The 20,668-nt window shown below is 41.0% G+C and overlaps 1 protein-coding gene across 4 annotated transcripts in view; it reads left to right on the top strand.

The window, feature by feature from the left end:
• The window catches only part of PRKDC (protein kinase, DNA-activated, catalytic subunit), a 189,532-nt gene that overhangs the window by 42,423 nt on the left and 126,441 nt on the right, over positions 1-20,668 (top strand). For all 4 annotated transcript variants that reach the window (XM_005563282.4, XM_005563280.4, XM_005563281.4 and 1 more), the window contains exons 23-30: positions 1,756-1,846; positions 3,414-3,577; positions 4,923-5,075; positions 12,237-12,344; positions 14,403-14,629; positions 16,721-16,815; positions 18,656-18,755; positions 19,923-20,056. In XM_005563282.4, coding sequence (XP_005563339.3) covers positions 1,756-1,846; positions 3,414-3,577; positions 4,923-5,075; positions 12,237-12,344; positions 14,403-14,629; positions 16,721-16,815; positions 18,656-18,755; positions 19,923-20,056 — 1,072 coding nt within the window. The remainder of the gene's footprint in view (positions 1-1,755; positions 1,847-3,413; positions 3,578-4,922; positions 5,076-12,236; positions 12,345-14,402; positions 14,630-16,720; positions 16,816-18,655; positions 18,756-19,922; positions 20,057-20,668) is intronic.

Below are 20,668 nucleotides of genomic sequence, written 5' to 3'. Positions count from 1 at the left end.
AATAAGCAAGTCAGAATACTGATACCAGGGATATGTAAGACTTTCATTTATGCTTAGATCTTCAATATGTCATATTATCAGATTCAGTTTGTTCCAGTTTTCTTTTTTGTTGTTTTATGGCTTTTTGGTGATAATTCCTTGGGGCAGTTTACTCGAGTGAACCATATGATGTGATAGTAAAAAATGATGTAAATAGAGACAATTGAGTTAGAATAGGGAAAATAGCTATTTTGGAATTAAGTAAGAATTAAAATTTGAGAAACTTTTTTTTTTTTTTTTTTTTTTGAGATGGAGTCTCCCTCTGTCACCCAGGCTGGAGTGCAGTGGCACGATCTTGGCTCACAGCAAGCTCTGCCTCCTGTGTTCATGCCATTCTCCTGCCTCAGCCTCCCGAGTAGCTGGGACTATAGGCGCCCGCCACCACCCCTGGCTAATTTTTTTTTTTGTATTTTTTTAGTAGAGACAGGGTTTCACCGTGTTAGCCAGGATGGTCTTGATCTCCTGACCTCGTGATCCACCCGCCTCAGCCTCCCAAAGTGCTGGGATTACAGGCGTGAGCCACCACGCCCGGTCTGAAAAACTTTTAACATCTAAAACTGAAATGCAAACTCTAGGGTCAGTTCTTCTCACCTCATTATTTTGGGCACCTTTTGTTTGAGAGACTAGAATGAAACAAGAAATGGCAGCATAAAAGTTTTTATAATTTCATGACACAGCAGGATAAAATAACTTGAATATATCTCTGGTTTTACAAATAAAATTTCTTTTATTCTTATCGATTTAATTTTTTTAGGGCAAGATCTCACGTCGTCACCCAGGCTGGAGTGCAGTGGTGTGATCTCAGCTCACTCTAGCTTCAACCTCCCAGGCTTAAGTGATCGTCCTGCCTCAGCCAGCCGAGTAGCTGGGACCACAGGCGTGTGCCACTATGCCCAGCTAATTTTTGTATTTTTTGTAGAGATGGGTTTTACATTGTTGCCCAGGCTGGTCTTGAACTCCTGGGCTCAAGCAATCCGCCCACCTCAGCCTCCCAAATGCTAAGATTACAGGCATGTGCCACTGTGCTTTGCCAAAATTTTTATACACGTGCACAATGCCTATTCCTTAGCACTACGGTTCTCTTAACTGTGACCCCTGGGGGATCCAGGGTGCAAGGCCAAAGCTATTTTTACTCTGTTAATTTGCACCATGATATTATGATGGAGAAAACTGTTGATTCTCTAGCATTGACTCTGAGCACAGATTTTTAAAAATACTCTGTGTGTGAGGCAAGAGGTGCACATGAAGCAGGCCTGCGTAGAGAAGTGTGACAGCTATCTGGAGAAAAAGCACTGTGTAGTGCTTTGAACGGGGAGCTGAAGTAGCCACTGCTTTGTGGACACAATTTTTATTAAAATGACAACTGAAAGGCACACTGAGATGGCCACTTTGCCCAGAGTTTTCGTTTGTTTGGAAAATATAGTTACTTTTTATAACATGTAATGGGTTTAGTAATTTTAATTAAATAACTATTTACATAGTTTCTGAGTTTCAATTTCTAATGTCATTAATACTGATAAACAGGACCTACATAAAGCAGAGCTCTTTGGGGGTCCTTGGTATTTCTTAAGAGTGGAAAGGATCCTGCCAAAATGTTTGGAACTGCTGGTCTAGGAAATGGACATCCAAGTGGGTGGCAAAGAGTGTTTTCATATGTCTTCTGTTTAATTTTTAACCCATTTGTAATCACATATATACAATTGTTCAAATTTATAGAATGAAGCAATATCCTTAGAAGAAATAAGAATTAGAGTAGTACAAATGCTTGGATCTCTAGGAGGACAAATAAACAAAAATCTTCTGACAGGTAAACTTCTTTTAAAATAAATAACCTCTGTAGATGTATTTGTGCTTTTATTTGGATGTATCCAGGTCATAATATATTCTGAATATTTACTCCTATATGTGATTTATATATTTTAAATAAGATTATAAAGAATAATATCTTGCCTAATGAAATTCTTTGACTGTATCCATAAAATTGGAATAATTCAGTATACCAGTAGAATAGATGTTCTAGCTTGACTCGTTAAGAATGTTATCCAGTTTGAAACAATGTAATTTGATACTCTTTTCCATGTGAGTGTTAGGAATTCCAAGTTAATCTCTTTGAGATCCAATATTGTTAATATTTTGATATTTTTAGAAATTTTTCCAAATGAGAATTACCATATTTGATTAGTAGGCTGCGTGTGGTGGCTCACGCTTATAATTCTAGCACTTTGGGAGGCTGAGGTGGAAAGATTGCCTGAGCCTCAGGAGTTTGAGACTAGCTTGGGCAACATCATGGCAAGAAGCTGTCTCTATTATTTCAATTTAAAAGAATCCACTTTTTTTTTCTTTTCTTTTCTTTTTTTTTCTCACTCTATTGCCCAAGCTGGAATGCAGTGGCATAATCTTGGCTCACAGCAATCTCCGCCTCCCAAGTTCAAGCGTTTCTCCTGCCTCAGGCTCCTGAATAGCTGGGATTACAGGCAGACGCCACCATGCCTGGCTGATGTTTTGTGGTTTTAGTAGAGATGGGGTTTCACCATGTTGGCCAGGCTGGTCTTGAACTCCTGACCTCAGGTGATCCCCAGCCTCTGCCTCCCAGAGTGCTGGGATTACTGGTGTGAGCCACCGTGTCCTACTGTGCCTGGTCAAAACTCTACATTTTTGATTAGTAAAAATTCCCCTGTATTTTTACTTTTGAAATTTGGTGTTAATACTAGTGAGTTTTGGTTATTTAGGGAGTTAGAGCCTGTATTTGGGAAGTGTTTTAAAGAGGTTTTTTTTTTTTTTTGAAGACAGAGTTTTGCTCTTGTTGCCCAGGCTGGAGTGCAATGACGCGATCTCGGCTTACCGCAGCCTCAGTCTCCCAGGTTCAAGGGATTCTCCTGCCTCAGCCTCCCTAGTAGCTGGGATTATAGGCATGTGCCACTACTCCCGGCTAATTTTGTATTTTTAGTAGAGACAGGGTTTCTCCATGTTGGTCAGGCTGGTCTCGAACTCCTGACCTCAGGTGATCTGCCCGCCTCGGTCTCCCAAAATACTGGGATTACAGGCATGAGCCACCACGCCAGGCCGAGATTTTTGTTTTTAAAGTAAAAATTTTGTTCATTGACTTTCTTCCACAGAATAAGTAACTGACTGAATTTGGATGTTAAACATTCGAGACTATTAGGCTTGTTTAAAAGTAATTTTGCTTTAACTTAAATCGAGTGATTTCTAATGTAATTACATATCTGAGGCAAAAGAATAGGGAAAGGTGAATGAAGTGCTTCACTTTAATAGAATGTAGAACTGGTGGCATTAGAAATGTTTTGATTTGTGAATAATTCTGACAGTAATAAAAAGAAAAAAATGTTTTGTTCTTTTTAAATCTTTTCTAACAGTCGCTTCCTCTGATGAGATGATGAAGAGCTATGTGGCCTGGGACAGAGAGAAGCGGCTGAGCTTTGCAGTGCCCTTTAGAGAGATGAAACCTGTCATTTTCCTCGACGTGTTCCTGCCTCGAGTCACAGAATTAGCGCTCACAGCCAGTGACAGACAAACTAAAGTACTTCTATTTTTTATTTCACCCATTATTTAGAGCCTATTGCTTTGAAAATACATATTGGTTAGGATATGGAGAACACATTTCAGCCATTCCAATATTAGTAATTTTGTATATTCTGTAATACAGTAATTAGAAAACTACTTATTAGAAGTCAGTGTCATTGAGAAATGGAATTTAAACATAAATCGTCTTAATAGATAATTGGGCTGGGTGTGGTGACTCATGCCTGTAATCCCAGCACTTTGGGAGGCCGAGGCGGGCAGATCACTTGAGGTCAGGAGTTTGAGAGCAGTCTGGCCAACATGGTAAAACCTGATCTTTACTAAAAATACAAAAATTAGGTGTACTGGCGCGTGAGTGTAGTCTCAGCTACTCGGGAGGCTGAGGCAGGAGAATCGTTTGAACCTGGGAGGCAGTGGTTGCAGCGAGCCGAGATTACACCACTGGATTCCAGCCTGGGTGACAGAGTGAGACTCCATCTCAGAAAAAAAAAAAAAAAGCCTTTCAAAACGTTAATATACCAAAAGCTTTTCTTTATATAAAATGCAATATAAAGGGCATTTAGAGTGATATTTCGTCTCTGCTTGGTTATCCCCTTAACTCTGGGAGTTTAGAAACAGATAATCTCGAATTTTCTTACAGGCATATGTTGGTGATACTGCAGGTTCAGCTCCAGACCACAGCAATAAAGTTAACATCTCAGTGTAGCAAATCACATTAGTTTTTTGGTTTTTCAGTACATGTAAAAGTTATGTTTACACTCTATGTGGTCTGTTTAGTGTGTAATAGAATTAGAACTTTATATACATACTTTAAAATGCTTTATTGCTTAAAAATGCTAACAAAGTGAGCACATGCTGTTGGAAGAATTGAGCCAATAGAATTTTTCAATGCGGGGTTGCCCCAGACTTTCAATTTGTTAAAAAACACATTGTGTCCAAAGCCTCATAAAATGAGGTATGCATGTATTAATTTGTAAATTGTCTATAGTGCTTCAAAAAACATTTTTACTAAAAGTGATAGTTGAAAATGTGCTAACAGATGAAGCAAAGTTATACAGTTCTTTAATATGGCCACAGTGAAATATACTTCTCAAGAATGTAGTGGTGTCAGTTTCTAAAGCTTTAAATTTTAATTTTTGTTCTTGGATAAAAAACAAAGTGAACAGAATCATTAGTTTTATACAGCAAGAAATGCTAATTCCAGTTAATTTATATTTGGGTTACGTGATAGTTATGTGCAATGAAATTTTTCTTCTTAAAGGGCTAAATTGAGTGACATTTCACATATTCTCTCGTCTTCAACGTGATAACTTAGACGTTGCTGACCTCCTGGTCTGTTTTAGGTTGCAGCCTGTGAACTTTTACATAGCATGGTTATGTTTATGTTGGGCAAAGCCACGCAGATGCCAGAAGGGGGACAGGGAGCCCCACCCATGTACCAGCTCTATAAGCGGACGTTTCCTGTGCTGCTTCGACTTGCGTGTGATGTTGATCAGGTGAGGGCTTTGAATCTGAAACATTTGTAACTGAAACTTTAACCGAAACTTTACCTGAAACTTTTTAAACTGAAACTTTAAAAAGTTTGGTTTGTCTAATTCAGTAGTCAACAGAGCAGTGGAATTACCTGGAGATCGTTAAGAATGATACTGCTCCCTGGCTGCTACCCCAGGTGCTCTGGTTTAATTGGTCTTGGGCGTGACCTGGGCACAACCTGGGCCCCAGGACTTCTAAAAGCTCTCCCCTCCACTTTCAGTGTGTCTCGGAGTTTGGGAATCGCTGTTGTAGTTAAAAGTTACTGAGAGTCCAGGCATCTGAAGGTGAATTAGCTGTCATCCCTCTCATGGACAAACATAGTCTTTCACAGAGGGAAGAAGAGAGAAATAACCATGGGCTGGGCCTGGTGGCTCACACCTGTAATCCCAGCACTTTGGGGGGCCGAGGTGAGTGGATCACCTGAGGTCAGGAGTTCAAGACCAGCCTGGCCAACATGGTAAAACCCCCGTCTCTACTAAAAATACAAAACTTACCTAGGCGTGGTGGCCAGCTACTCGAGAGGCTGAGGCATGAGAATCACTTTAACCCAGGAGGTGGAGATTGCAGTGCACTGAGATCACGCCACTGCACTCTAGCTTGGGAGACAGAGCAAGACTCACTCTCAAACAAAAAAAAAAAAAAAAGAGAGAGAACTAACCATGGCTGACAAGTGGCCTGTACTATGACTTTATGGACAAATCTTTCACTGCTGCCATGAAGCAGAAAAAGGTAAGAAATCTTCTCAGTTCATTTTATGAGTCTAGCATGACCTGAATATCAGGGTATACACGTAAAAAGGAAAATGAAATGCAAAACTCATTCATAATGCAGTTGGAAAATTCTGTGGTATACATGTGTGGGTATAGTCCAGCAGTAAGTTCAGATGCACTGTTATTAAATAGAGTTCATAGTGAAAACTGGAAACTTACCACAGAAGTAGATTTAACATAGCAGTGAACCTCTCTATGGGAGCCTGGGAGGCATTTGGCAACTCCTGATGAAATAGGAGTAGTTTCACATGATGTTTAATGTGATAGAATGTTTGCCTGAATCTTGCAGCCAGGTCATCCTCTGTGTGAAGTACTGACACTCCCTTGCGCTTCCACCCAGCATGGGAGCACGGCCTGTTTCTGGGAGTGGTCAGTGCTTTACTTGGAGTTAGTTGTTTCCATGTTTAGCATCCTAACCTCTCAAGGTCTGTGAGTCCCCTGAGGGCATGGGCAGAGCCTGGTATTCCTTGCTCCCTCTCCAGCATCTACCCCAGCACTTGGCACTTGGCAATTAAAAGACACTTGTCAGGAGGCCAGTAAGGCTAGGACATCAGCCCCACTAACTATTTGGGAGACTCTATTCAATACTGTAGGATAAGAAAATCACAGAAGGAATATTAGGAAGGAGAAAAGATTACTATAATTGTTTCCAAATCTGGAAGGCCCAAGCGTAAGCATATTAGCTGATAAACTCTAAGAATTAATAAAGGAAAAAGCTGATGAATTATAAACACATAATTCTCATTATCTGTTTTCATATGTTATTCTCATATATTTCATATATTAGTATTGACCACTTGGAAAATATGTCTATAACATCTTGCTCATAACAGCATAAAAAAAAATCTAGGAATAAACTTCAATGTGCCAGGCAAATGTATTTTATGAATATAGAAGATGAATAGCTTATGTACCTGAGTTAGACATTATTGAAAAAAAAGTCAGATTTCCCCAAATCAATTAACTCTGGTGTAATTTCAGTAAAAAAATCCAGAATTAATTTTATTTTTGAACTTAAAAATAATCTGAAGGAGTAATTACTTGAGCCTAATAAGCAAGACACATTTTGAAAGGGTAGTGTACTGGAGGGAGTCTAGTGTAGCAAATGTTAAAAAAGGGCCTTATGGAGTATAAGAGGCTGAACCAGTGCACAGATGGCTCAGTGGGAGAGGTAGGTGCTAGAAAGTGTGTATATGAAAATTGTGTCTATGGTAGGGGGCCATTTAAGTGGGAAATGGGTCATTTAATAAATGATATTAGGTCAAATGACTAACATGTTAAAGAAAAAATTTTGACATTCGTTAAAGATGTTAAGGAAAACTACTAAAGGGGAGGCTACTCCAGTGGGCTTTTACACTGCTGGAGAGGGATTGGGCTGTACTCCAAATACTTATTGACCAGGGAGATTGATAGCCAAGGAGCAGGGTCAGGGTCAGTGGATGGAAAATCACTAAGAGGAATATTGGGGGAACCATCCCCCAATATTTCATCGTAGGTTCTTTTCTATTTTCCCTAAGGGTCGGCCAGTCTGAGAAATAAAGAGTACAAAGAGAGAAATTATGCAGTTGTGCCTCCGGGGGTGACATCACATATTGGTAGGACTGTGATGACAACCTGGAGCTGTAAAACCAGCAAGTTTTTATTAGGGATTTTAAAAGGGGAGGGGGTGTACGAACAGGGAGTAGGTCACAAAGATCACATGCTTCAAAGGGCAATAAAGGTCACAAGGCAAGGCAAAATTAGAATTACTGATGAGGGCCTACGTCCCACTGTGCACTCATTGTCTTGATAAACATCTTAACAGGAAACAGGGTTTGAGAGCAGACAACTGGTCTGACTAGGATTTACCAGGCTGGAATTTCCCAATCCTAGTAAGCCTAAGGGTATTGCTGGAGACCAGGGCATATTTCATTCCTTATCTCAACTGCATAGGACAGACAGTCTCACAGTGGCCGTCTATAGACCTACCCCCAGGAATGCATTCCTTCCCCAGGGTCATTCCTTGCTGGGAAAAGAATTCAGTGATACTTCTCCTCCTCGCACATCCATCTATAGGCTTTCTGTGAGAAGAAAAGTATGGCTCTGTTCTGCCCAACCCTGTAGGCAGTCAGACCTTATGGTTATCTTCCCTTGTTCCCTGAAAATCACTGTTATTCTGTTCTTTTTCAGGGTGCACTGATTTCATATTGTTCACACACTCATAATTTACAATCAGTTTGTACAACAGTGGTCCTGAGGTGACGTACATTCTCAGTTTACGAAGATAACAAGATTAAGAGATTAAAGTAAAGACAGGCATAAGAAATTATAAGAGTATTCATTGGGGAAGTGATAAATGTCCATGAAATCTTCACAATTTATGTTCAGAGATTGCAGTAAAGACAGGTTTAAGAAATTATAAAAGTATTATTTGGGGAACTGATAAATGTCCCTGAAATCTTCACAATTGATGTTCTTCTGCCCTGGCTCCAGCCAGTCCCTCTGTTGGGGTCCCTGACTTGCCGCAATAGAGAAAACATCAGGCATAAAGAGGATTGTGGCTAAACCAACCTAAGAGTGTTATGGCTGAAGATGGGCCAGGGTGACCAAACACTGCCTGGGAGCTGGTGGGAGATGACGAATTAGATTATATATCAAGGGGAGAGGGGTTTTCGCTGAACTGACCCACCAGAGTTCTTGGTAAAATTGGACTAATAGAGATGAACATGGAAGCCCAGAAGTCAAGGCCTAGTTGAGAAGAGTTCAGAGGAGCCTGACTAGAGTTAGGGTAAGGAAGAGAGTCTTTGTCACAAGTGAAGAAACTAATTGTAAATCAATAAGATTTGGAAGGAAAAGCAAACTGTAAATAAATTACAGAAAAATGTAATGACTACATAGTTGTCTGTGTATGTCTTTAGGTCTTTAGGTCTTTTTTGTTGATAACACATCAGTTTATAATATAAAAATGTTCAAAGATAAAAATGAACCTTCACGTCACCCCTTTCACATGCTTGTTCCCTGGGAAAAGATGTTAGATCCTCTGGAAAGTCTGGAGAATGTCTTTGTAATAACACATCTTGACATGTGCATAGATGTTTTGTTAAGAAAAAGTAGACTCGTAGCATTTCAAAACGTTTTCTTCTGTGTGCAGTGTGATTTCTGCTCCTTGGATGGATTTCATTACCGTTCCATAATCGGCATCCTTCTGTGTCTTTCTATAAAGTTTGTACAGATAGGGAGATACATAAAAGTGTTAATGTATTGATAGTTTTGACCTTATAAATGTTTAAGACTACTGAATGGCACAAAACCAACATTGTAACATATACATAACGTGCAACATACTACTGAAGAAATCAGATTTAAAAGCAGACAAATGTATAAAGAAAAAAATAGGCAGCTCATAAAAGAAGAAATGTATAAATGGCCGATGGAATGTATCTTAAAATAGTCAACCTTTTCGTAAACAAGGAACTTCAAATTAAAATGATTGGCTACTGTCAAGTATTTAAAAGATGGACAATGTTTGGTGTTGCCAAGGGCACAAGGAAAGGACCCTGTGCGTCACGGTTGGTGGGGCAACGCAGGCACAGTGCTCTGCAGCTGGGCTTGGACTGGGTGACCACAGCCCTGGCCTAGCAACTTCCTTACAACAGAGCTGCTTAAACAGTGTGCTCAGGACTCTCCACTCTGCGTGGTAGTCATAATTTAGAAATACTTGCATTTCTAGCAGTAGGGTTCTGCTAGCTGGGTTGTGGTACGTCCTTAGTTGAGGTACTGGGCAGCTAGTGAAAACACTGGTAGAGTGCATATGTTTACGTGGAAAGTACTCTAAGAAGAAACCAGGAGCTCTGCCTCCTTGGCAGATTTATTTTTATTTTTACATGTGCATATACACATATTTAAATATATATAAATTGGCTAGGGGTCAGGAGTTTGAGACCAGCCTGGCCAACATGGTGAAACCCTGTTCCTACTAAAAATATAAAAATTAGTCGGGCGTGGTGGTGGACACCTGTAATCCCAGCTACTTGGGAGACCGAGACAGGAGAATCACTTGAACCCAGGAGTCAGAGGTCGCAATGAGCCGAGATTGCACCACTGCACTCTACCCTGGCCGACAGAGCAAGACTCTGTCTTAAAAAAAAAAAAAAAAAGTATATAAATAAAATATTTTGAAAGTTGACAGTAGTTAGTTACCTTTGGGATGTAGGACTGTAGAGGGATGGTTTTCTATAAAGGGGTATGTGTATATTATATATATATCTAGCTATGTATACATGTATTAAAAAACTTCTGTACTAAGAATAAAACAGTATGATTCTTTTGTGGGGAAAAAAAGTGATGCTTTAAGACCAGGTTAAACTTTCAGACTGAAAGTTAAGACCCTTTCATATTGATTAATCTTCAAAATTGCTTCATAGAGGCCAGTGAAGGTATTGGGGGAAAAATACCTTCAAAGACTGGAAAGACTATTTGGAATAGTCTCTGAGTTGCTTATTCTTAGCCGTGGGACATTTTGCATCATTTTTGAGGTGATATTAACTACAGTATGGACCTCTAATATCAAAGTACTTAATTGGTGAGCTCAATAACTGTGGGGAATAAAGGTTGGCTCAGTGCTCCTATAAAAACCCTGGCCTCTGAGGCAGAAATGTACAGGATACCAGTGTAGGGAGTGTTCGCCTTAACTTACACCACAAGCATTTTACTTTTTTTGACAGAGTCTTACTCTGTCTGGAGTGCAGTGGCACAATCTTGGCTTACTGCAACCTCCACCTCCCAGTTCAAGCGATTTTCCTGCCTTAGCGTCCCAAGTTGCTGGGATTACAGGCGACCACCACCACACCCGGCTAATTTTTGGATTTTTAGCAGAGAAGGGTTTTCACTGTTTTGGCCAGGGTGGTCACAAACTCCTGACCTGAAGTGATCTCCCCTCCTCAGCCTCCCAAAGTGCTGGGATTACAGGCGTGAGCCACCGTGCCTGGCCATTTTAATTTTTTTTTAGATGCGGTGTCCTTCTGTCACCTATGCTGGAGTGCAGTGGCACAATCATAGTTCCCTGCAGCCTCCACCTCCTGGGCCCAAGCCACCCACCCGTCTCAGCCTCCTGAGTAGCTGGGACTACAGGCATGTACCACCATGCCCAGCTAATTAAAAAATAACTTTTTTAGAGACAAGGTCTTGCTATGTTGCCCAGCATGGTCTTGAACTGGCTTCAAAAGACCTTCCTGGCATGGCCTCTCAAAGTGCTGGGATTACGGGCATGAACCACTGTGCCTGGCCAGCATTTTACTCTCATGTATAATGAGGATTAAATCTGTAGCAGTTTGTCTAGCTAATTGATTTGATCCACTTCTCTTACTGCCCCAAGATGGCCACATGGTCACACCTCTACCAGGCCACTAGATTACACTTCCAAGCTTCCAGGAAGACAGGATCTCTGCCTTCTTGGGCATGGATTTACTTGTCAGAAGGGAGGAGCCCAGGCCTGGAGACATCTTGGATTTTACAAAGCCGGGGAGTACGGGACTTCTGGCTCCTGGAGAGGCTTTCTTTATGTTCCAGAAGATTAGACCTAGGATCCTTTTCATCCCATCTCCATAGAGGTTTTTATCCTTCCTTTTGGCAGCAGTGGGAGAGGCAGCTTCCTGTTTGTTCTATATATAAACAGATTAAATCTGTTTTTCTGTGTTCCTCCGCTGTGGTACAGGCTTTGAATTTGTGTATATAGCACATTGATTGGGTTTTCATTGTGTCACCACAATGGGGGACAGTTAGGCTGTGGGGAACCACAGGGTTATTATTTGCTTTGTATAATAGTTGAATGGCGAGGATCTGTCTGTAATCCAGGATATCTTGTGTGCATGTTCAAGATCAAATGAATAAAGATGAGCATTAAAAACCCAACAATATCTATCCTAAATTGTCCTCCCAATCAGAGAAACAGGGAGCTTCAATTGCATATTTTTCTTTGCTGGACTCTTCATCATGGGATTAAACTGGAAAAGGAAACTAATGGGACTGGGGATGGTGGCTCATACCTGTAATCCCTGCACGTTGGGAGGCTGAGGCAGGAGGATCACTTGAGGCCAGGAGTTGAAGGCCAGCCTCGGCAACATAGTGGGACCCTGTCTCTACTAAAAAGAAATTTTAAGTTAACTGGGTGTGGTGGTACATGCCTGTAGTCCTAACTATTCTGGAGGCTGAGGTGGGAGAGGACCACTTGAGCCTGAACTAAAAAAGGAAACTAGTACAACCATGGTAGTAGTATTGCTTGATTTTATACTGCAAATGGCATTTAAATGGAAATCTTTACAGAGTAACATTTCTTTAACATGAAGGGAATTAACTTTAATGATATTCTTTCTTCAGGTGACAAGGCAGCTGTACGAGCCACTAGTTATGCAGCTGATTCACTGGTTCACTAACAATAAGAAATTTGAAAGTCAGGATACTGTCGCCTTACTAGAAGCTATATTGGTAAGTAATAGTTGATTCTTTTCCTCTTATTCCCATTGATTAGTTGTATTTGATGTTTGTTTATTTATTTATGATTTTGAGACAGAGTCTTACTCGGTCGCCCAGGCTGGAATGCAATGGCATGATCTTGGCTCATTGCAACCTGTGCCTCCCAGGATCAAGCAGTTCTCCTGTCTCATCCTCCTGAATAGCTGGGACTACAGGCGCACTCCACCATGCCTGCTTAATTTTTTGTATTTCAAATAGAGATGGGGTTTCGCTATGTTGGCCAGGCTAGTTTTACTGCTAACTTCAAGTGATCCACCCACCTCAGCGGTGAGCCGGGCACAGTGGCTCATGCCTGTAATCCAACACTTTGGGGGACCGAGGCAGGCAGGTTGCATGAGCCCAGGAGTTGGAGACCAACCTGGCCAACATGGAGAAACCGTGTCTCTACTAAAAATACAAAAATCAGCTGGGCGTGGTGTTACACACCTGTAGTTCCAGCTCCCCAGGTGGCTTAGGCATGAGAATTACCTCAACCTCGGAGACAAAAGGTTGCAGTGAGCTGAGATTGCATTACTGCACTCCAGCCTGGGCGACAGAGTGAGACTGTCTCAAAAACAAACAAACAATATGAAGAATTTCTGAGCATATCCAATTTTCTCCTATACTCAGATTCAATAACTAAAGGGCCCTGGAAACAGCAGTTCACCTTTTACACAGAACTCTCTTGACACAGAGAAGCAGCGTCTTAGCATTTGGTCGCCATCTCACTGAGGGCAGAGGCAGTGAGGCCAGCTAAATTCTAGTGTCTTGATGCTTATTTTACTATAATTTTTGAACCTGTGCAAATAAGTTTATGTCACCTGCACAGTCCTGGTTATGCTGCTGGCAGTGTACTCTGAGTATGACCTTTCTTTGTAGTCATGTTAGGGGCAGGGGAGAGTGACTGAACATTCGTTAGGGTGGTGACATAATTAAACCTGTAGTTTAATTCCCTGCAGTGTCTACCAGTGAATCCTACCTATAATAAATACAGTTAGTTAAAATTAATTTATGGCTTATTTGCATTCAGATGGTTTCATTATCATGTTTCTGTTAAAAAGTTTTTATTTTAGTAGTTTTCTGTTTCTTTTCCCCCTTTTGATCCTTGAAGGTAGATTAAGAGCTTCAGAAAGAAATCTGATAAGTAAAATGAGATAGTTGAGGAAAGAAAAGGTAAAGCAGCAGCATGAACTCAGTAGCACAGCACTCAAGTGAAGGAGGGCTGTGGGTTTCCTGGTGAGAGCTGCTGTTCCCTGCATCACCATATGGCGCCGGTGACCTCTGCTCTGAGAAGCAGGAAGCACCCTCTCCTCCCATTCCCGTGGCTTGTGTTACCTTTTTGGATTCTAATTACCTCTGCAAGAAAGGATTTGTGTATAGCAAATAACTGGAAGTGTTAGGCAGAACTCTTTTATTTCAGTGTTGAGTGTACATTTTCAAGTTAAACTTTTCCTTTATAGATCTGAGAGAGCATCATGACTAGAAAGAAACAAAGCATAAAGTAGAATGCATCTCTGTGTGGTCGTTGGTCAAATGTCCATAGCTGTTTTCGGCAGGGCCTTTATGGGGGCTGCTCTTCATGTGTCCATAGGATTTTCCTTTATGGAGCAGTACAGTTTCTTTGGAACTTCTTATTCTCTTTAACTTCAATATGCAAAGCGTCTCGAATGCTGTTATGGGGTAAAATCAACAATCAGAATTCCTCTGAAATTCTTAGGATATAGCCATTTTGTTTTTTTTCAGGGAGGGGAAAGATTGTTTTAATTAAAATTTTCTCTCCCTTCACGGCTTTTCAGTTTATTAATTTGTTTAAAAGAAAATGTTTTCATTATGTCAGAAAGAAATAGTTATATAAGCCTAGATTCTGGATACACTATGGAGATTGGTTTTACTAATGTTTATTTTTTTCTTGACTAGTGCTGTAAATTAATTTTTAACCTACTTTAGTTAGGCTTAGAAATAGACCAAGGGTATTCAGTTGTCAGTGGTTATAAAAATTAGTAAAATCAAGGTCTCTTTGTTTTGTTTCAGGATGGAATTGTGGACCCTGTTGACAGTACTTTAAGAGATTTTTGTGGTCGGTGTATTCGAGAATTCCTTAAATGGTCCATTAAGCAAACAACACCACAGCAGCAGGAGAAGAGTCCAGTAAACACCAAATCGCTTTTCAAGCGACTTTACAGCCTTGCGCTTCACCCTAATGCTTTCAAGAGGCTGGGAGCGTCACTCGCCTTTAATAATATCTACAGGGAATTCAGGTTTGTAAAGCTACACCACAGGGAAGAGAAACTTGTGGTTTTGAAAAGTGACTTGGAGTTTCACTCTGTGTATTTGTGTGTCATATATCCTGCATTTAGTAAGTAATTATATGCTGGATGCTGTGCTGTCTTCTGAAAATTAAAAACTGAATTAAAATTCAGTTTGCACTCCAGAAGCTTGGAAACTGCTGAGAAATGCATATAGACACTGTCTCGGCCGGGCGCGGTGGCTCAAGCCTGTAATCCCAGCACTTTGGGAGGCTGAGACAGGCGGATCACAAGGTCAGGAGATCGAGACCATCCTGGCTAACACGGCGAAACCCCGTCTCTACTAAAAACACAAAAAATTAGCCGGGCGAGGTGGCGGCGCCTGTGGTCCCAGCTACTCGGGAGGCTGAGGCAGGAGAATGGCGTAAACCCGGGAGGCGGAGCTTGCAGTGAGCTGAAATCTGGCCACTGCACTCCAGCCTGGGCGACAGAGCGAGACTCCGTCTCAAAAAAAAAAAAAAACCACTGTCTCAGCCATTTTGGAAATGCAACAAAAGACGCACATACAGGGGCTTTGGGTTTCTCAGAGGAGGAGTAGCTAATCCGGGGTGAGCAGATAAGCTGTGGCCTCTTGCTAGGGTTTATATTGGAAATGAGACTTAAAGGATAAATGGAAGTCAGCCAAGGCATTTTAGATCAAAGTTAGTGGGGTGGTGGGGGGTAGAGATAAGAAACAGGAAGGTGTCTGAGGCGATAAAGGCCTTTGAGGTTTGGAGGCAGGTGTTGTGAGGCTGGTGAGGAGGGCTCTGCCTGCAGTAGCAAGGAGCGTAGGTCACCTCTAGTGACAGAGGGTCTGTGGAATAGTGGGTGCAGGGAGAGATGCATTTAGATTTCCTCCTAAAATCCACTTGCTGGCAGCTGTGTAGAAGGTGGGTCTGAGTAGACTGAAGACTGGGACACCAGTGAAGAGGCCATTTCAGAGGTCCAAGAAAAAAGACAAGTGGTCACTGACCTAAGGTAGTGGTGTTCATTCATTCATCCAGCATTCCTTATTAGGAATATTGTGTACCACATTTACCTGTGTAACTTCACATCCTGCACATGTACCCCTGAACTTAAAAGTTGAAGGGAAAAAAAATGATGTGCCAGGCCTGTGCCCATGTTCGAGGTATAACGATACAGCCCTTCATGAGGGTTACATTTCAGAAGGACATGTAGATAATAGCCACACAGGCAAATGAGCAGTTCTGCAGACTCAAGGGACAGAGGCACTGGTGTGGAAACAGAGCGTGTGTTGACTCTTTGGTTCATGTAGCTTTTTCTTGAGGAAGTATCTTTGAGAAGTATTTTAGGTTGTTTCATGGTTTTTCTTTTTTGTTGTTGTTGTTCTTTTGTTTTTGGAGATGGAGTCTTGCTCTGTTACCCAGGCTGGAGTGCAATGGCGTGATCTCGGCTTGCTGCAACCTCTGCTTCCCGGGTTCAAGCGATTTGCCTGCCTCAGTCTTCTGAGTAGCTGAGATTACAGGCGCCCACCACTACACCTGGCTAATTTTTGTATTTTTAGTAGAGACGGGGTTTCACCATGTTAGTCAGGCTGGTCTTGAACTCCTGATCTCAGGTGATCCCCGCCTCACCCCCCAAAATTCTGGGATTGCACGTGTGAGCCACGTGCCTGTTTCATGTTTTAAAACACTGAGCCCTTTTATTCTTTTTTGTCTGAGACAGGGTCTTGCTCTGTTGCTCAGGCTGGAGTGCAGTGGCAGGATCATGACTCACTGCAGCCTCAACCTCATGAGCTCAAGTGGTCCTCCTGCCTCAGCCTCCCCGGTAGCTGGGACCACAGGTGTGCACCACTGCACCCAACTAATTTTTTTTTTTTAAATTATTTGTAGAGACAGGGTGTCACTTTGTTGCCCAGGCTGGTCTCGAACTCCAGGGCTCAAGTGATCTTTATAGGCATGCGCCACCACACGCAGCTGAGCCTTTAAAAAAAAAAAAAAAAAAATTTTAATTAATGTGTGCCTTCTTTAATTCCATTCCTTTTCTTTGTCCTTTCTGCTTTATTGTTTTCTTAGGCGAGGTTTCCTATTCTTTATTTTTCAGGGAAGAAGAGTCTCTGGTGGAACAGTTTGTGTTTGAAGCCTTGGTGATATACATGGAGAGTCTGGCCTTAGCACATGCAGATGAGAAGTCCTTAGGTACATTTCGCTTCAGTGTTCTGTCTGCCTTACAGGTCTGAAAAGTTTCCCCAATGAGGAGTTAAGGCTCGTGTGATTCTCTTATAAGGCTTCCCCCCCTCCAAGAGTTCTATAAATTAATAAATGTGAAGAGAAGATAAGCCCCTTCAGTGCCTCAAATCCAGCTTGTTAATGATTTTTTCATGCCCTCATTCTCTTTGACTCACCATATACTCCTGGTGGCCATTGAGCTTGACCCTGGTTGGTTGCAGATCCTGCCCAGGGCAGGGGAGACGACGAAGCCAGTCAGACACTATGATGCTATGATGTGATGACAGAACATGGAAAATGTACAGATATGGTGCTGAAGAAGCTGGATGTGATAACCACAGAGATGTGGTCAGTGCTTCTGCACTCAACTCGTGATCGTTTAGAAAGTAGAAAGTGGGTCTCATTACAGGACTGTGATAAAGTTGTGTCATCCATGATGAAAGAATATTATAAAGATACCAAGTCAGAAGTAGGCTAAAATAGCTAAGAGAGTAATAAATGATTATAACTAAATTCTATGCAAGAAGCTTTTAGGAACTACATAGAGTTGTTGAGCTAGAAGACTTCTTAACTCCCCGTTGGTGATGTAGTTGGGGCACAGAGGCCCAGGCATGTCAGTGACTGAGAGGGCCACACAGCTGTGCCAGGACTCTATCACTGATACAAGTCTTGACTTATTTTATTTTATTTTATCTTATTTTATATCTTACCTTATTTTATCTTATTTTATTTTATTTGTTTATTTTTTGTGATGGGGTTTTCCTCCTGTCCCCCAGACTGCAGTGCAATGGTGCGATCTCAGCTCACTGCAACCTTCACTTCCTGGGTTCAAGTGATTCTCCTGCCTCAGTCTCCTGAGTAGCTGAGATTACAGGGGCCTGCCACCACGCCTGGCTAATTTCTGTATTTTTAGTAGAGATGTTTCTCCATGTTAGCCTGGCTGGTCTATAACTCCTGACCTTATGTGATCCACCTGCCTCAGCCTCCCAAAATGCTGGGATTACAGGCGTGAGCCACTGCACCCGGCAACTTTGTTTATTTTTTAAAAAGACAAACTGAGCTCTGTTATCCTTCATGTTGATAGTCTACTGTGGGCAAAAATGTTTAAAATTTAGTCCTCATTGTCAAATAGCTTAAATTTGCTTTATCTAGATTTCCCATATAGGTGAATTTTTTCAATAAGTGAAACTTTTTTTGTGATCACTGACATATTTAAAAAAACATAGAAAGAAAACTTTTTCTTGGTGACACAGGTCAAAATAAGATGTATAAGGCTCCTTTCCTAAATAATTCCAGACTTCTCTGTGTGACTTCACCATCTTACCTCTGTTGTCCTTCTCCAGAGGCTGTATTACTAAACGATACCATAGTTTATCCTGCGTAGGAAGGAAGGTCAAAGGACTTATACCCCTTTAAAATAGCCACAAATTGAAGTCCACAGGCTCTGGCCTGGTATGTGGGTTTTGTAATACCTGCAAGGTCTGTTCCATTTCAGGTCCATTAGGAGAAGCTGTGCTTTGGGTGGCCGAGATGGTGGTGGTACAGTTTCTAGTTAGGTGTGGCATTGCTTTGTGTGTGTGTGTGCATACCATGCTATCCTGCAGTCTTAAATACGGGTTTTGTGTTCATTTTTGAATATGAAATGTGAACCATTTATCTACATTTATTGTTCTTAGGGATGAAAGCATTAAATCTATAGTAAAATTACCTTTTCAGTTAAAAATTTAGGCCAACAAATTTATAATACAAATTTAATAATAATCAACTATATATGCCTTCTTTGGAAATATGTCTTTGTACTTGAGAACAGGTACAATTCAACAGTGTTGTGATGCCATTGATCACCTATGCCGCATCATTGAAAAGAAGCATGTTTCTTTAAACAAAGCAAAGAAACGACGTTTGCCACGGTAGGTGATCTTGCTTCCTTTTCCGTCTTTTCCCACAACATAAAACTAATTCTCAGCTAATAAAGGACAACCTGGGATGGATCTGTGGAAGTATAAGGAATTACTTCCTAAACAAGGAATGTGTGGAAGTACGAAGAGTTCGTTTTCAAAAAACGTTAAAAAGCTTTGTGTTTGAAAATACTTGATTTAAGGGATAAGGTGTAAGGTATTTGATCTGGGTTGAGATAGTAGATACAAATTGAAAATTAGTTTTGTAATGGACGTTTTATTTAATATGCACTAATTTTGAATATGTTTTGATGTGGATGATTTGACTAGAATATGCATGAACCATTCAGTAAATTTTGAAGTGTATGAACTGAATGTTCAAATAGTAATATCTTGACAGACATGGAATTATAAAATTAGAAAATGAAACTGCTTAGAGCCAAGGCTGGGGTGTTGGCCAGTGGTTTCCAGTTTTTGCCCTTACTCCATCCCAGTGGTGTTGCTTTCTTCAATAGGGTGAGTGCCCTCCATGAGCCCCTCCAGATCTCTGCAGGGTGTCTGGGGACGTCTATTGTCCATGATAGTGACTACCACTCTGGAGAAGCACAATTCTGTGTGTGAACTGGATTAATATTTTCTCTGTTGTTTTAAAGTTGATTCTTCCAGATTCTACTATTAACTTACGGTATCGGTTTAATTCATTGGTTCTAACTTGAGCATGCATTAGAATTGCCTGGAGATCTAGTTAAAACACAGATCGCTGGGCTGGCCCCACCCTTAATATCTGTGTACACCTGGGGTAGGGCCAGATAATTTGCATTTGTAACAAGTGCACAGGTAATGTTGGAACAGCTGTCCAGGGACCACACTTTGAGAAGCACTGCTTTACAAGGTACGTTGCAAAGGAAACGTGAAAATACTTAGTGCTGTTCTTTTAAGGAGAACTTTTTAATTTTTCCCCACATGAAAAAATGAACATGAGCAGCATTTAGGACCCCTTTCACCTATGTTATTTTGATTGCACTCTAATTATAATAAATTAAAAATAAGTTGAATGCCTTTTAGTGAGGTTTCTACGTGTATCTGTGTGATAAAGATGACTTTATGATTTCTAGAGCCTTGGTAGCTGAATGTTGCATGTTGGAGAGGGACTAATGACAGTATGCTGTCTCTCTGCAGAGGATTTCCACCTTCCACGTCATTGTGTTTACTGGATCTGGTCAAGTGGCTTTTAGCTCATTGTGGGAGGCCCCAGACAGAATGTCGACACAAATCCATTGAACTCTTTTATAAATTTGTTCCTTTATTGCCAGGTATGGTAATCTATATGTCTTTAATTTTACTACAGTTTGCTTTATTATCCCATTTAAAAGAAGCAAAGAAGAATTGAGTAATTGGGTGATCATTGCAGTTAACATGATATTCAGTTAAGATTCAGAATGTTAACAGTTGATGAGTTAATGCAGTTCTATTTCAGCATGTGATTAATAAGAAATTGCCAGCGTCCTAAGTCTGAATAATCTCAAATCATTATGATGTTAAAGGAAAGCAGTGAACCTGTGCTTTTCAGTAATTGCTAAACCATTAAACTGCTTACAGACTGAAATAATTTCTCAGGAATAAATGTGTTGTTCAGTTTTGTCCATTAAGTCCATACCCAGGTTTGATAGCTTGGGAGTGGGGAAGCTGTGCTCAGGACAGATCAGGTCCTGCCTTCCCCCATTGTGGGCTGTCACAGCCCCATGCCATGCGTGGAGAGCGCCTCGGGTGAGATGGGTGCGCTGGTTCCTTGGCAAAAGTTGGAGTGGAGTTCTCTCTGGGCTTTTTATTCATGGAACAAGAGGAAAAAAGTTACTTTAATAATTTCCGGGCTTCTAAAACTTAGAAGGACTCTAATTTTTGTTATACTATAGGATATATTAGAA

This window comes from Macaca fascicularis, chromosome 8 (genome assembly GCF_037993035.2).
Source record: "Macaca fascicularis isolate 582-1 chromosome 8, T2T-MFA8v1.1".
NCBI lineage: Eukaryota > Metazoa > Chordata > Mammalia > Primates > Cercopithecidae > Macaca > Macaca fascicularis.
Note: the sequence above shows the minus strand (reverse complement) of the source record. Positions and strands in the feature narration are given on the sequence as shown.